Below are 13,699 nucleotides of genomic sequence, written 5' to 3' on the forward strand. Positions count from 1 at the left end.
TGTTAACATTTTGTTTATGTTTAATCATACAGTAATATATGGTATAAATAACTTATTAAAAAAATTGTTTGGGGCTTCTTTTTTATATTTACAAAAAATAATACAAAACAATTTTAACAGAGGCATTACTGTTAATTTGCTGCTCAATGACCAATTTTGGTAAAACATGATTGCATGAGTTCTGCCTTTCAGCAGAAATCATTCAGCCTCGGCCAAATTGAAGAATAAAGTGGAGTGTTGTAAGTCTCTTTGCCCTTCCTGACTAAAAACAGAATTACTGATGTGGCATCTAGACAAATGGGGATGTCCTTATCGGGTTTCACATGCCACGAATATCCCTATGAGGCCTTTACACGCCAAGGTCATTAACCAATAAGCACAGGCTGCGGCTGAAGTATTACTTTCCCCAGAAGTCAAGAGACAAGAACTTCACTACAGACATGAGTCAAGGTAAGGAGGAGGAAAAAAATGTTTCATATTGTAGCACGTGTTTGCATGTTATTAGTGGAGTGTAAAATTTACGACTGAAGATGCTGTTTTCTGTGTTACTTCCTAGAGTCAGACTGTTTTGAATAAATATCAGATTGAGAGTCAAGTGTGAAATGTGATGAGTGGGAATGGTGGATGACATTAGATATCCCAGATCAAGAACATAGAGTAACGCAATCTGTGTTGGGGAATACCTTGATCATTTCTTGTGGTTTATCATTTGTGAAGAAAGTCTGACAGGGTGATCAAAGTCATCAAGTCAAATATTTTGTGGCTTCAGTCTGTCCACATTGTCCGTGATGGGAATTTTGTAATTGACAAGCGACAAGTGACTTGTCTCTCTGTCTCTACACACAGTCTTGGACATTGAGCGCTGTGATCTGAACATTAAGAGTAACAACAGCAGCCACCACACAGAGCTGTATGGAGAAGAGCGGTTGATAGTGAGGAGGGGACAGCCCTTCATCATCATTTTACATCTGAAACCTGGCAGCAAAGCATTCAAACTGGGTGAAACAAGCTTCACACTCATTGTTGAAACTGGTATGCGTCTTGTCTCTCAGTGTTTAGATTTACTTGTGTGTGAGAAAGAAATATTTGGAGTGTGTTAGCATATACGCATTAGAGCAGCAGCAGTGTGTGCACAACGATTTGTTTGGATTTAGATTTACTGTTTATGTCTCTTCAGGTCCATTACCCAGGAAAGAATCAGACACTAAGGTTTCCTTCAGTCTACGTGACTCCACAGTGGACACTGAATGGAGCGCATCCGCTATTAATGATTCTCCTGGAAACACAGTGTCGGTGTTCATCAGTTCCTCTCCTAATAGCCCCATAGGAGTTTATTCTCTGACTCTGGACCAGGAAGGGCAGAAGACCAATTTAGGACAGTTCACTGTGCTTTTTAATGCTTGGTGCCTCAGTGAGTATATAAAGTATTGATCTGTGTTTTTAGATTTGTTGTGGTCCTCCTGCAGCTTGTTCTTCCTTTCTCTTTAATGAGCCTAGTGTTTACATTGGTTTCATAAAAAAACGTAGAAATAAAATCAATCTTTTGAATTTCAGGCACACAAAAGCGGTAAAACATGTTAACACTGTTAGATTTAAGATGTTAGTATAGTGTGCTGTCATGCTTGTCTGAATGTGCTTGTCTGTACTGTGTCACAGGAGATGCTGTTTACATGCGCATTGAAGCAAAGAGGCAGGAGTATGTTTTAGCACAACATGGGCAGATCTACAGGGGAACATATAAACGCATCAAAGGGACACCTTGGAACTTTGGACAGGTACATGCAATGTTAAACGTTACATTCTGTTTAATAAGGTTCAATCAGATGTACACAGAAAAAGTTTTTTTAGCGCAACATACCTTGCTATTTTAAAAGTTACATTCATCAATTAGTTTCATGATGTTTACTGTCATTACACTGTCACTAACCAAATGAAAATATAATGTGACAAAAATCTTTTTATGCTGCTCAGTATTATCCATCCTCTGCAGTTTGAACAAGGAATACTGGATATCTGTCTGAAGATCCTGGATGAAAACCCCAAATTTGTGTCTGATGCTGACAAGGACTGCTCTGCCAGAAGAAATCCCATTTACGTGACCAGGGTGCTGAGTGCTATGGTAGGTGTCCAGGCATAAGTGAAGAGCCGTGACCAGCCTATGAATAGCTGTTATTTTAGCTGTGCAGGCAGAGATTCCCATGGTGCACCCGAAAACTGTCTCTCTGCTCTTTTATATTCAAAGTGTTTTATGGTTCTGCAGGGCAACCTCTCTCCTTCTTTTGAAACTTTCTCTTCTCCCTTGGCAACATTTGTGATGCAAAGCAACAAAGAAAGGGTGTTTGATTCCAAGAAGGTGGCAAAGAGCAAGTAATAATTTAATAAGAAACAAATTAAATAAAGTCTGGCAGCATTTGTTCCTGCTGCAAGTCAAAATGGCTAAATGAGAAATCCAAAGCTGGATTTCAACAGGGTGTCACAATTCAGTAGCTGTCACTACATAATAAAGCAGTACTACATTGTATGAACTGATTCTAAGGTCACATACCAAATGTCTAGAACAGCCTGCATGCTTTCATTTATCAGTGCTATTCCACATGCTTGCAAAGCAAAAATATGTCATGTTTGCTAAACACGGCATGGCCAGACCACTGTCTTGTAATGTTGATGGATATTTGAATCTAATCTGATCTAGAATAAAAACAATGAGCTCTTGAGAGATCTTGACACATAGCAGAATATTTATATCCAAATCTTGTTCTGGATTTTTTCCAGATCTCTTTGAGCCTAGTGAAACTCAGGTCTGACAAGCTTTGTTTGTCCCAAATAAAGCAGTGCTTTGGTTAAAAATGTAAGAGTCGTGGAGACTTTTACAGTGAAAGAACTCTGGACACTTGTTTATTAAAGCAAACCTTGTACACATAGAGTTGAAATGTGTACACTATTTAGCAATGAAATATGACTCATTCTTTTGTATTTACTTCTATGACTCTTGTTCAATTATGGTCCTCCACTTATCTGTGTATGCTTGCTCTCTCATGTCTCCCCTCTGTCTGTGCCCAAAGATCAATAGTAATGATGACAGGGGTGTGCTAGTGGGAGAGTGGGAAGAGTTTTCGGGTGGGGTTCATCCAGGACTGTGGATTGGCAGTGGGGACATTCTGCACCAGTGGGCAAAAAATGGCCCTGTCCGCTACGGCCAGTGTTGGGTCTTTGCTGCTGTCGCCTGCACAGGTTGGAGCACAGTGTAGAGTGCATGAGAGTCTTTTTATCACACCCCTAAGTTTTCAATCTTTGATTACCAATTTTATCTCAAGCACATACTTTAGTAAAGTGGTGCGATTAAGTGTTGCCCTCCTCCCTCCTTCAGTGTCCCGATGCCTGGGCATCCCATGTCGAGTGGTTACTAACTTTGGATCAGCTCACGATAGTGATGCTAACCTCGTGATAGAAAACCTGTATGATGAAGATGGTGAAAGAATTTCTGAAGGTGATTCGATATGGTGAGTCTGTTGTAGGGATTAGGCTACTGCACATGCTTAAACACAAATTTTACATTCTCTTTCTCCTGTTATCTTCCATTATTCCTTTGTGGCAGAATGAAACAGTAATTTTTTTTTTTGACAGATTAAAGCAAAATGGCCACATTATCACCCTTTATTTTACATGTTTTCCCAGGAATTTCCATGTTTGGGTGGATAGCTGGATGACCCGTCCCGACTTGGGGTCTGAGTATGATGGGTGGCAAACTAGCGACCCAACTCCACAAGAGACAAGTGATGGTGATGAACAATAACAATAACAATAACTATAACTACATAAAACCTGTTTCAATGATGCGTCATAATGGGTTGCATGCCATTTCACCATGGTGGTTAGTTTCAGTTTCAGTAGTCACAGGCTTAGTGTATGGTCTATGGTAAACTTGTGATAGCTTGTGTTTGGCATGTTCACATGGCTCATCTTGATACTGTTTTTCTTGACATAAAAAAATGTTGCTGTTTTATTTTTACTAATACACTAATGTGACGCTCTGTTACATTTGGAACATATCAAATGTTGCTGACTGGCATCCAAGTAATAGAACTTTGTAGAAGCTTATAATTGTGATCATGTATCCCTTTACCATCAGGTGTTTGCATTATTTTGGCAACCCGCCTATGTGATGTGATGTGATGTGATGTGATGTGATGTGATGTGATGTGATATTGACAACAAAACAACAGTGAGGGTCCTCAACATGCTTAGACTTGTCCATTCTCTCTGGAACTGGCACAACACACATCAGCAAAAATATTAAGCATTTGTATGTTATTTTATTTATTATATTTATTATATTTATTATGACTTGAATAATTTGTATGCCCTGAATTTACTCCTTTTCAGGTGTTTTCTGTTGCGGACCAGCCTCACTCAGGGCTATCAAGGAAGGAGAGCTGACCAAGAAGTATGACGCCCCTTTCATTTTTGCTGAGGTGAATTTTATTGGAACATTTTAAAGAAATCCACACACAAAAATAAAGATAGTTTGTATTTAACTACTGACTCTAGATTACAATAACTTTATAGTCAGCATCAAAGTTACACGTTTACATTTTTGCCAAGACCTGATCCCAGCTAACCCATCAAGCAGAGACTGATTCATTTTCTGTTCTGAGATACTATATATGTATGTGTATAGATAAGATATTGCTGTATGTAGCGCTAGCTCATGTTATTTCTTGTCATGTATGGAGACAGGTTAATGCAGATGTTGTGGACATGGTGCGCCTGTCAAATGGACAGTTTGTCAAGTTCAGTGGGTCAACTAAGTCAGTTGGACGCTTCATCAGCACCAAAGCTGTGGGTTCAGATGAGAGACACGACATCACACACCAGTACAAGTATCCAGAAGGTACTGCAGAGTTACGTGTGCACAGACACACACATTACATACTGCACATGCAAACATTCTCAAACTACACGGATGGATTCAAGTAAAACAAATTGAAAAAATGTAATCACATAAGATCCATGCCTGTTAAATTGAAATGATCATAGTTCGAAAGGGCTCTGTGTTTGGCACTGTTTGGGAGCTTTAGTAAGCATGAACTTGATGGTTTTCAGACTCAAAGGAGGAAAGGCAAGTGTATGAGAAGGCCCAGCATCACAACAAGCTGCAGCAGCGGGGAGAAGAGCCAGGGCTGCATCTCAAGGTTTTTTTTTACAGTTTCAACATATATACTGTATAGTGGGGGTGGAGATATTTGATGCAGACAACACAAGAGTTCCAAAGAGGCCACACCATCTGCACAGAAATTGTAGTTTCACTAGTTTGAAAAGAAGAAATAAAATTAATTAATAACTGAAAAACACAAGCTGAAAGTAATCAACAACAACATGGGTGTGACAGACAGAGCGCAGCACTAATATGAACTACTATACATTTGTGATAAGGGTTTCCTTAAGTATCCACTTTTGTCAAATATGTGTGTGGGTGGGAGCTCAGATCAAAAACGAATGAATCTTTCTTTGCTTTATATACTTTCATTAGTTTTGAAATTCATTTGACCGTCACCACTGTCATTAGGATGTTCTGGTTACATAGTTTTCATTATATATATTTTTGATCTGAATCTACTACAGAATTGAGATATATTGTATCCAAGATCACAGTATAGTCTGTTTTAGATTTTGGAAAACAAATTATTTTTACAAGATATTCACCTGCTAATTAGTATAACACAAACTATGTATTTTTTGTGCATTTTTATTGTGCATTATATTCCATATATTAAATTAAATCACCTTATAATTGTCATTTAAGATCAAGCTTTCTGATAACATGATCGTGGGTTCAGACTTTGAGGTGTACGCTGTCCTCATCAACAACCACATGGAGGCAAAAACCTGCAACTTCCTGTTCTTCGCCAAAGCTGTCGGCTACAATGGGAAACTAGGAGAGAGCTGTGGATTTACTTCAGACAAAGTGGAGGTGCCCTCTGGAGAAGGTTTGCTCTGATCCTAGTGCAAACACTTCAAGTCACATTTTATGAATAGTGAATTTAATGATCTCACAAAAATAATTGCCACATTGTTAGCAAGTGCAAAGTCTTTAAGATACCTTGATGAAACAAGGCTAGCGATGCCTGAAAAAATATTTTAAATTAACAATTCAAACTTCTTCAGATGTACCATGTTTCTCAGGTTAATACCGTCCTTATAATGTTTGTTGGTTCAAACCTGGTTTGCAGACAAAAAACTTCTCATAATGAAAGGGAATTGAGATTGTTGTAATAACCCATTTTATGTGTATATATTTGTTTTTTCAGAAAGGCGCATGTCCCTTAAACTGGAGTATGACAGTTATGGATCAGTGATCACCTCGGACAGGTTGATCCAGCTATCAGCCATCACCATTGACAAGCAGACCATTGATTACCATAAGGCTGAAAAGACCATTGTGCTAGACGAGCCAGATATGGAGATCAAGGTATGGATGGATGGATGGATGGACAGGGGAAAAAATTAAGAAACGTATTCATGAGTAATAAAACCACTCTGTAGTGTTATCCTTTAGAAAAACCCAGTATGAATTAATCAATTAATTGTTCTCATTAATTATTTACATCATCGCAAGAACTTGAATAACAGGAAATCAGCTCACATCAGATCAAAGCAGATTTTTATATATTTTTATACTTTTATTCAGAATATTAGACAGACTTTTATTGACAAAGACAGTAATATAATTTTAGATTATTAAGTCCCTGTCTGTTTATCTGCATCTGTAGTATCTGTGTGTTAGTCTGTTTCTTATTCACTTCTGTTCGGGGTCAGCTATTGTAAATTAGCATGTTTTAAAAGTTATACAATAATCCAATATATAAAACAATGTATGCACAGAAGTATACATGGTTAATCACTTAAAATTGAGAGTCTTAAGTTAAGAGTTGATATTTGCTGGATGGAGGCTTTGGCAGTTAGTATCCTGTAAGATTTCTTAATGTAGACTTCCCTTGTGGCCCAAACACTATTTGATCCTTTGCTGATTTGCAGTCATAATGGTGGTGGGGATCACTCTAAACCTCTGTGGCAAATATGAAGTTTCTAATACTGAAAGCCTCAAATCTCTCAGAGCTGACCAAAGCTTGTTTTCTGATGTATGGTGTGACATTTGTACTTTCTTCAGTCGTAAACTTTAGTCTTGACCTTTTTGCTAAGACATTCTTATTTAGAAGTGACGATAAACCATTACAGCGAAATTTGTTGTCTATTGGGCCAACACATGGTAAAACTTGATGTAAAACATCACATGATAAACTGATTGCTTCCACCAGTCCTTTGAGTGTAACTTTAATCTTTTCCATCATACTGTATGTTCTTCCACTTCCCTTTAAGACCACATCTGGCTGAAATGCATTCATTTTAAGATACTGTCTGTGGTAAAAGTGTAGTGGAATCTTTTATAACCATTTCTGAAGTGCATTATTTAAATGTGAATCAAAACATAAATCAAATTTCAAATCAAATAGTTTTTCAATTTGTTTGAACCAGGTCAGTGGGCTCACATACAACAGAGCTTGTTATTTATTTTGTTTATGGATAGATACTGTTTATTACACCTAGTCTTTGTTGATAACCCACTCAGGTTAGGCTAAATCAACAGCAATGTTAAACCTTTGACATCCTTGCATTATTTGATAACTGTCATTTTCCACAAAATTGTACAGGTTTATTATGACCTACTTTTAATCATTTACACTATTATACCAGCTCTTACATGATGAAACCTGTTAACATGAGCTAATCTCTGCAGCTGATGGGAGAGGCCATAGTGAACCAGCCTGTTATGGCAGAGCTGACCTTGTTGAACCCTTTACCAGAGCCACTGCAGGACTGCAGCTTTAGCATAGAGGGGGTCGGCCTCACTGACGGCAAACCAATAACGGCAAGGTATGTCAACTCCATTGCAATTGTTTCTTTATGTTCCACTTATTTCTATGCTTTCCTCCTCATATATACTTTATGGTTTTACTTGTTTCACCCAATTCCTATCACATTTAATTCACAGTTTGTTGTACAAGATGGTGTTTAACTGTATTTGACTCTGATGAAACTTCAAGCCAAAGCCTACAACAAGTCAAATACACCCAAAGTAGCAGTGAATGTTTCCCTGCAGCTGTCACACAATGATTCCTATTTCAGCAATAAAAATGGCACTTATAGCTTTAAGTAATTAGATGCTGTGCTGTCATTTGTGGTGATATGATAATGCCATAATGCCAAACATTTTTTTCTAGGTTGTATGCAGAGAATTGTGATCAGTATAAAACAGAAACCTCATCTCACTGCCCACTGCATCTGATTCTTGCAGGATTGGAGCTGTGGGCCCAAAACAGGAAGCCAAAGCCAGTATTGAGTTCAGTCCCACAAGCGCAGGCTCCAGCATGCTGCTGGTTAATTTTGATAGCAACAAACTGAGGAACATCAAGAGCTTCATCAATGTTGTTGTGAAGGAATGAGCCAGTACAGAGTCTAATGCTTCTAACAGCTTTTTTATTTTGTCGTTTAATTGGACTACAGTGGCTTAGCATTACAGGGCTGTCCTTGGCATTGCGACCTGAGGCTTTTTTTTTTTTTTAAATCTACTTATACTACTACCTACTTATACTAGAATATACAAAGCTATTATGCCATTCAAAAAGTAACTTTCTTTATGAGTAAATTTATTTAGAAACACAATGATCCACATCTACTAACCCTTATGTACATTAGCCTCTGTAGTAGGCTACAATAGAATAAATAGCTCACACATTGTTCTTGACTGATGTATATCGTTGTATTAATTTTTGATTTGGTTCCATTAAATGTCAGCTCTTTTTAGGAAATGTTTTACTGTTCATGATGCAGGAAAAAAATTCACTTTGTCTATGAAAATAAAATTTTGAAAATAAAATTAGAATAATACTTTAAGGCTCAATGTTAGTTTCTGTCTTGTGGGCCTTGTGCTCCCACAGAGTTGAACATAAACCCTCAGCGATCTCCTAGGCTATATAAGTTAAACCATTTAAATTCATTGTCAATTCTACTTATGTTGTTGACAAGGGAAGGAGACACAGGAGTTGCTGGCTTCTTGCAGGAACGTGCACAAGATTTTTTTTCCCCTCAGTTGCCACCTCGGCCAAGGAGGTCCTGTTTTCACCCATGTGCATTTATTTGTCAGCAGAATCATGAAAAAAGTATGGAACCATAGTGGGCTAATTGGTCCAGATTCAAGGGGAATACAGACTCATCATTTTTAAGGGTGCTGTGACTAGACTACTTCTGTTGACTGGCCTATGTGATGTGCCTGTGTAAATATGTGCTTAGGCCTACTTCCCCATTGACCTGTAGGCCAGGTGTAGTCAATAATTGCATGTAGCTGGTGTGTGACAATGTAATTCTTGTGTGTAAAGCCTGATGATTTGTCCAAGCTGATATATTGGCTTATTGCAGATATATTGGTGGTGTTGGTAAATAAGCATTCCATATTTAAGATGGATCCCACCACAAGACACCGCAGGGAAGATGGCCACAAGTTCACAAATACATGTGGGCTGAATGGACAAACGTCCAAGGGCAAGGCTTTGCTGGAGTCCTCAGAGTCTCACTCCTCCAAAGACTCAACTGGTTTATTCCCTAACCGAGATCAGTCATTCTCCTCCCTTTTGAGAACATCACCAGCAGCAGGTGAGGCTCTGTTTCCCCTTCATTTTCCTTTTGAAATAACCTCTTTGAGGTGAAGTCCTTGTTTCTTATTTAGTTTAATCATGTATTTGTTGTTTTGGGTATTTTTCCTTTGTTACATCAGAGCAGATAGGAAATGAGGGGAGAGAGATGGAGCATGATATACAACAAAGGTCTCTTATCGGATTAAAAACACACAGTAATTATGTGGTCAGCATCTTCAAACCGTAGACACCACAAGTTAATGAATTTGTTGCCTATGTATATATTTAGTACAGTATTAGTTACTTTCCCTGTGCAATAGGGTTTTGTGGATCAACTATAACTGCAGTTGTCAAGTAATGTCAAGTCTCACTTTGTCTGCTTGTCTCTACTGACTGGCTTTTGTGATGATTTGATTCTTCTCCAAGGAGAGGTGCTTATGTTTTTTCCTTTCAACATTCAACGGGGAGGTCAGATGTCATGGGGGGTTTTAAGTGGTGGATCAGAAAGTTATCACACAAACTGAAAATAACAATACTGTAGATTTATGCTCAGAGATATTTATTTTCAGAACAAGTCATAGTCAGATCTGAATCAATCCACTTCATCCTCCTCAATGGAGAATGGCAGGGAATAACGAATGGCAGTATACTCATCCATGTTGTTGAGTCCATGCACTACGCAGCAGCTCAGGGCGCTGCGGGAGATCACCATGTCACAGACATCAGACCATTCACCAGTTTCGATGTCATAGCATTCAACATCAGGGGTGGTGCTGAAGCCGTTGAAACCCCCAACCACAAAGAGGCGGTCATCAATCACTGCAATGCCAAAGTTGCTTCGGGGGTTGAGCATGTGTGGTACATTGTGCCAGGTGTCAGTACTGGGGTTGTAGGCCTCAGCAGTACGCAGACGGCTGGTTCCATTGAAACCACCAACCTAAACAAAGAAAGGTGAAATATGAAGTTGAGACTGCTTCGACTGCTTTTCTGTCTTTTGTGTCTCATTTTATACTTTCAAAAAGCCCCTGACCTGATTGTGTGAGGTTAAATAAAGTTATGTAGTATTTAAGGTAAAAATATAATATTACAGAATATTATGGAAATATCTGTTGTCAGTCAGAGTCTCACATAGAACTTGAGGATGATGTGACACTGAAACTGTTCTTTGTGGCACAGACAAAAACAGGACCTCATCAGATTTTGAGGTACTGCATCTGCTCAGTGCATTTCTGTATTTATTTCTTGATTAATTTTTTGGTTTAGAATAGTGAAAATAAACAGTGAATAATCGTTATTCCAGAAACAAAAGATGTTCAGTTTACTGTCATGGAAAACAATGAAAAGCAGCAAATTTTCAGATGTGAGAAACTGGAACAAGTGATTTTTTTTGTAATTTTTGCTTAAAAAATTACTTGATTATCAAATTCTTGCCCTATTTTTGTCAGTAAACTAATTACTTACTGTGATCAACTAATCATTTCAGCTGTAACTGTTTTACATTACACCAGTACATTACTGCCCTGCATTTTAAGGTTTTTAGGGACAAACCTCCATCGTATCAGAGGTTCTAATTTATCAGCCTTAGGGTTATTTGAAAACCCTGCCAGCAACGTCTTTTCATGCCTCTGTGTTTCTGAGTGCTTCTGTGTTAGGGGATGTGCTTACTGCAAAGACATGATCTGCATAGGCCATGACACCAACTCCACTACGCCTGTTGCCCATGGAGGCGATCAGTGTCCACTGGTTGGTCTCTGGGTTGTAACATTCGACAGTCAACAGGCACTCGTTCCCATTGAAGCCACCACAAATATAGACCTGGAGATAATTCAAGAGGTAATAACGAGTGTTTTAAAACCTTCCACTCAAGAGGAGTATTTAAAAACATTAACCTATTATCTTGTTCAAAACATAACCTTGTGTTTTTCTTGGGCAAACTCAAATGATCATAGAGTTAAACAAGAGATGTGCAACTTTTATGCTCTCCCTGTCATATAACAGATCCATCTTAGTTATTCTCTGCTGCTCTTCAGCCCTACCTACCTTGCCCCGGAGGGTTGTGCAACTAGCGTCACTCCTCTGCTCATGCATAGATGCAATTAAAGTCCACTGGTTGGTTCTAGGTTGATAGCGCTCTGCAGTCTCCAGTCGATCGTGTCCATCATAACCTCCCATGGCATATATGTACCCATCCATCACAGTTACGCTGACATAGCAGCGTCTGGAATGCATTGGTGCTACCTCCTGCCAGGTGTGTGTACCCAGATCAAACCTGTGCACACTGCTGAAGTGTTCAACACCGTCAAAGCCACCAACACAGTAAACTGATCCATTGAGGAAGGCAGTGCCATGGTAGGCCCGAGGAGCCTCCTCATCATCAGTTACATTGACCCATAGCTCTGCACGGACATCGTATGCCTCAATGCCATTGGTGGGACTGCCACCACTCCAGCCTCCAATGGCCAAAAGGACTTCTGGGGGCAGCCGTGGACGGGCCAGATAATGAAAGGAAATAGAGTTGGAGAACCTCTTTGTTCTAATATCCAGCATGGCATCCATGGTCTTAAGGAGAATTCTTCGACACCCTTCACTCGCCTTCACCACTTCGTTGTCATTCACGCTCTCCATCATGTATTCTGGACTCATCAAAGCCAGCCTGACCTGCACAGAGACAGAAATAGAGCATGACCAATACTCCAGCATGGCTAGTATTATCAGCTGATTTTAACTTATCATAGATGCTGTGCAGTATATTTTATTAGCTTCTTTTTTTTTTTTAGCATTTTTTAAGGAACTATAGCAGATTGTGAGACTTCTCAAACGTCTGTTCACAGAGTCATCAAAATCCTAGAATAGTTGGATGATGAAAAGTTTAATACAGAGAATTTGTTAACTCTGTTTTGTTTTGACCTCTTTACAGCTGTCATTGATTTAAAATTAGTTGGCCTTGTTAGAACTAAAACAGAATTTAAGGGGGGTTTGTATTCATGATAACACAATTAGTTAGAACGATGCCCAGGAGAATGTAGCAGCAGCTCAGCAGTTGTCCACCCCTCATTTACCTTGGACAAAAGCAGAGAGATGTATTCTTTGCGTTGCTCAGGTGCGTAGGTGATCCAGCGAAGGATGGCCTCAAACACTGTCTTCTCCTTCTTTACACTAAGTTGGTCATTCTCAATGATTTTAGCAAGCTCCTGCGCAGAGAGCAGCAGGAACTCCCCTGAAGTGGCAGCAACCTCCTCAAACTGATTCAGAATGTAGAGGAAGGTCTTGTGTTTCAGTTCAGGGTAGTAATAGAGGTCTGTGAACCACCAGATGCCGATGCAGTTCTGTGGAGCCAGCTGCTCCTCCAGGATGTGACTGCAGGCTTCTATGATGCCTATTACATTGAACCGGTCGGCCACTATGAAAAGCTCTTGTATATTCTCTTGTGTCACAGGAACAAAGCTGGTGTAGGCAAACTCAATGATGAGCCTCATCATGTCAGGTGACACATTAGGAATCTCAAAGACCCGACTGTCTGGGGTTGACCAATGGGTAAAGAGAGCTCTGTGGGCCAGGAAGGAGACAAAACAAAGGAGTGGCAGTGTGTTCAAGGTGTTCCCTTTAAATTAAGACTTCACAATATAACAGTAAAAATATAAAGTCACTGTTGCCCTTTTCAGAGTTGCTGTGACCAAGTTCAAATGAAATAGTGAACAGAAAACAAGTGCAAGTACATCAAAGCTCCATTCAGCCACTCAACAGACTGGCTTATTTTTCACCAAGTCATTTCAAAGAAATGATATAAGATGATGTTGGTTATGCATGCTGCTGCTGTTCTTTGCTTATTTGAAAAGAACAGAGCAGCATCCCCCTGTTAAAACCAGCTCACCTGAAGTACGGGCTGCAGTTACACAGGATGAGCTTGTGCACATGAAATTCAACGCTGTCCACTCTGATCACCGCGTCACAAAGCTGTTGCTCTAGACGGAGCTCATTATACACTGAGCCATTCTCACTCATCTTTGCTC

At 39.3% G+C, this 13,699-nt stretch overlaps 2 protein-coding genes across 2 annotated transcripts; one reads left to right on the forward strand and one right to left on the reverse strand.

Annotated features, from left to right (window-relative positions):
• The first annotated feature begins 310 nt into the window (after positions 1-310).
• Positions 311-8,636, forward strand: LOC139620320 (protein-glutamine gamma-glutamyltransferase 2-like). The gene is made up of 15 exons (XM_071475700.1): positions 311-450; positions 847-1,032; positions 1,178-1,411; positions 1,657-1,775; positions 1,991-2,119; positions 3,063-3,231; positions 3,368-3,500; positions 3,676-3,779; positions 4,384-4,472; positions 4,738-4,891; positions 5,104-5,192; positions 5,804-5,987; positions 6,309-6,469; positions 7,796-7,932; positions 8,354-8,636. Exons 1-15 carry the CDS (start codon positions 441-443, stop codon positions 8,499-8,501), a joined length of 2,046 nt encoding a protein of 681 aa, XP_071331801.1. The 5' UTR covers positions 311-440; the 3' UTR covers positions 8,502-8,636.
• A 1,595-nt stretch (positions 8,637-10,231) lies between these two features.
• On the reverse strand, positions 10,232-13,695 carry LOC139620322 (kelch-like protein 10). The gene is made up of 5 exons (XM_071475704.1): positions 13,561-13,695; positions 12,749-13,235; positions 11,730-12,347; positions 11,355-11,504; positions 10,232-10,626 (listed from the first exon to the last, which is right to left on the reverse strand). The coding sequence occupies exons 1-5, from the start codon at positions 13,689-13,691 to the stop codon at positions 10,282-10,284; spliced, it is 1,731 nt and encodes a 576-aa protein (XP_071331805.1). The 5' UTR covers positions 13,692-13,695; the 3' UTR covers positions 10,232-10,281.
• Between the last annotated feature and the right edge of the window lie 4 nt (positions 13,696-13,699).

The sequence above is a fragment of the Trachinotus anak genome, unplaced genomic scaffold (assembly GCF_046630095.1).
Source record: "Trachinotus anak isolate AG129_WGS33_773 ecotype Australia unplaced genomic scaffold, CSIRO_AGI_Tana_v1 ptg000004l, whole genome shotgun sequence".
Taxonomy (NCBI): Eukaryota; Metazoa; Chordata; class Actinopteri; order Carangiformes; family Carangidae; genus Trachinotus; species Trachinotus anak.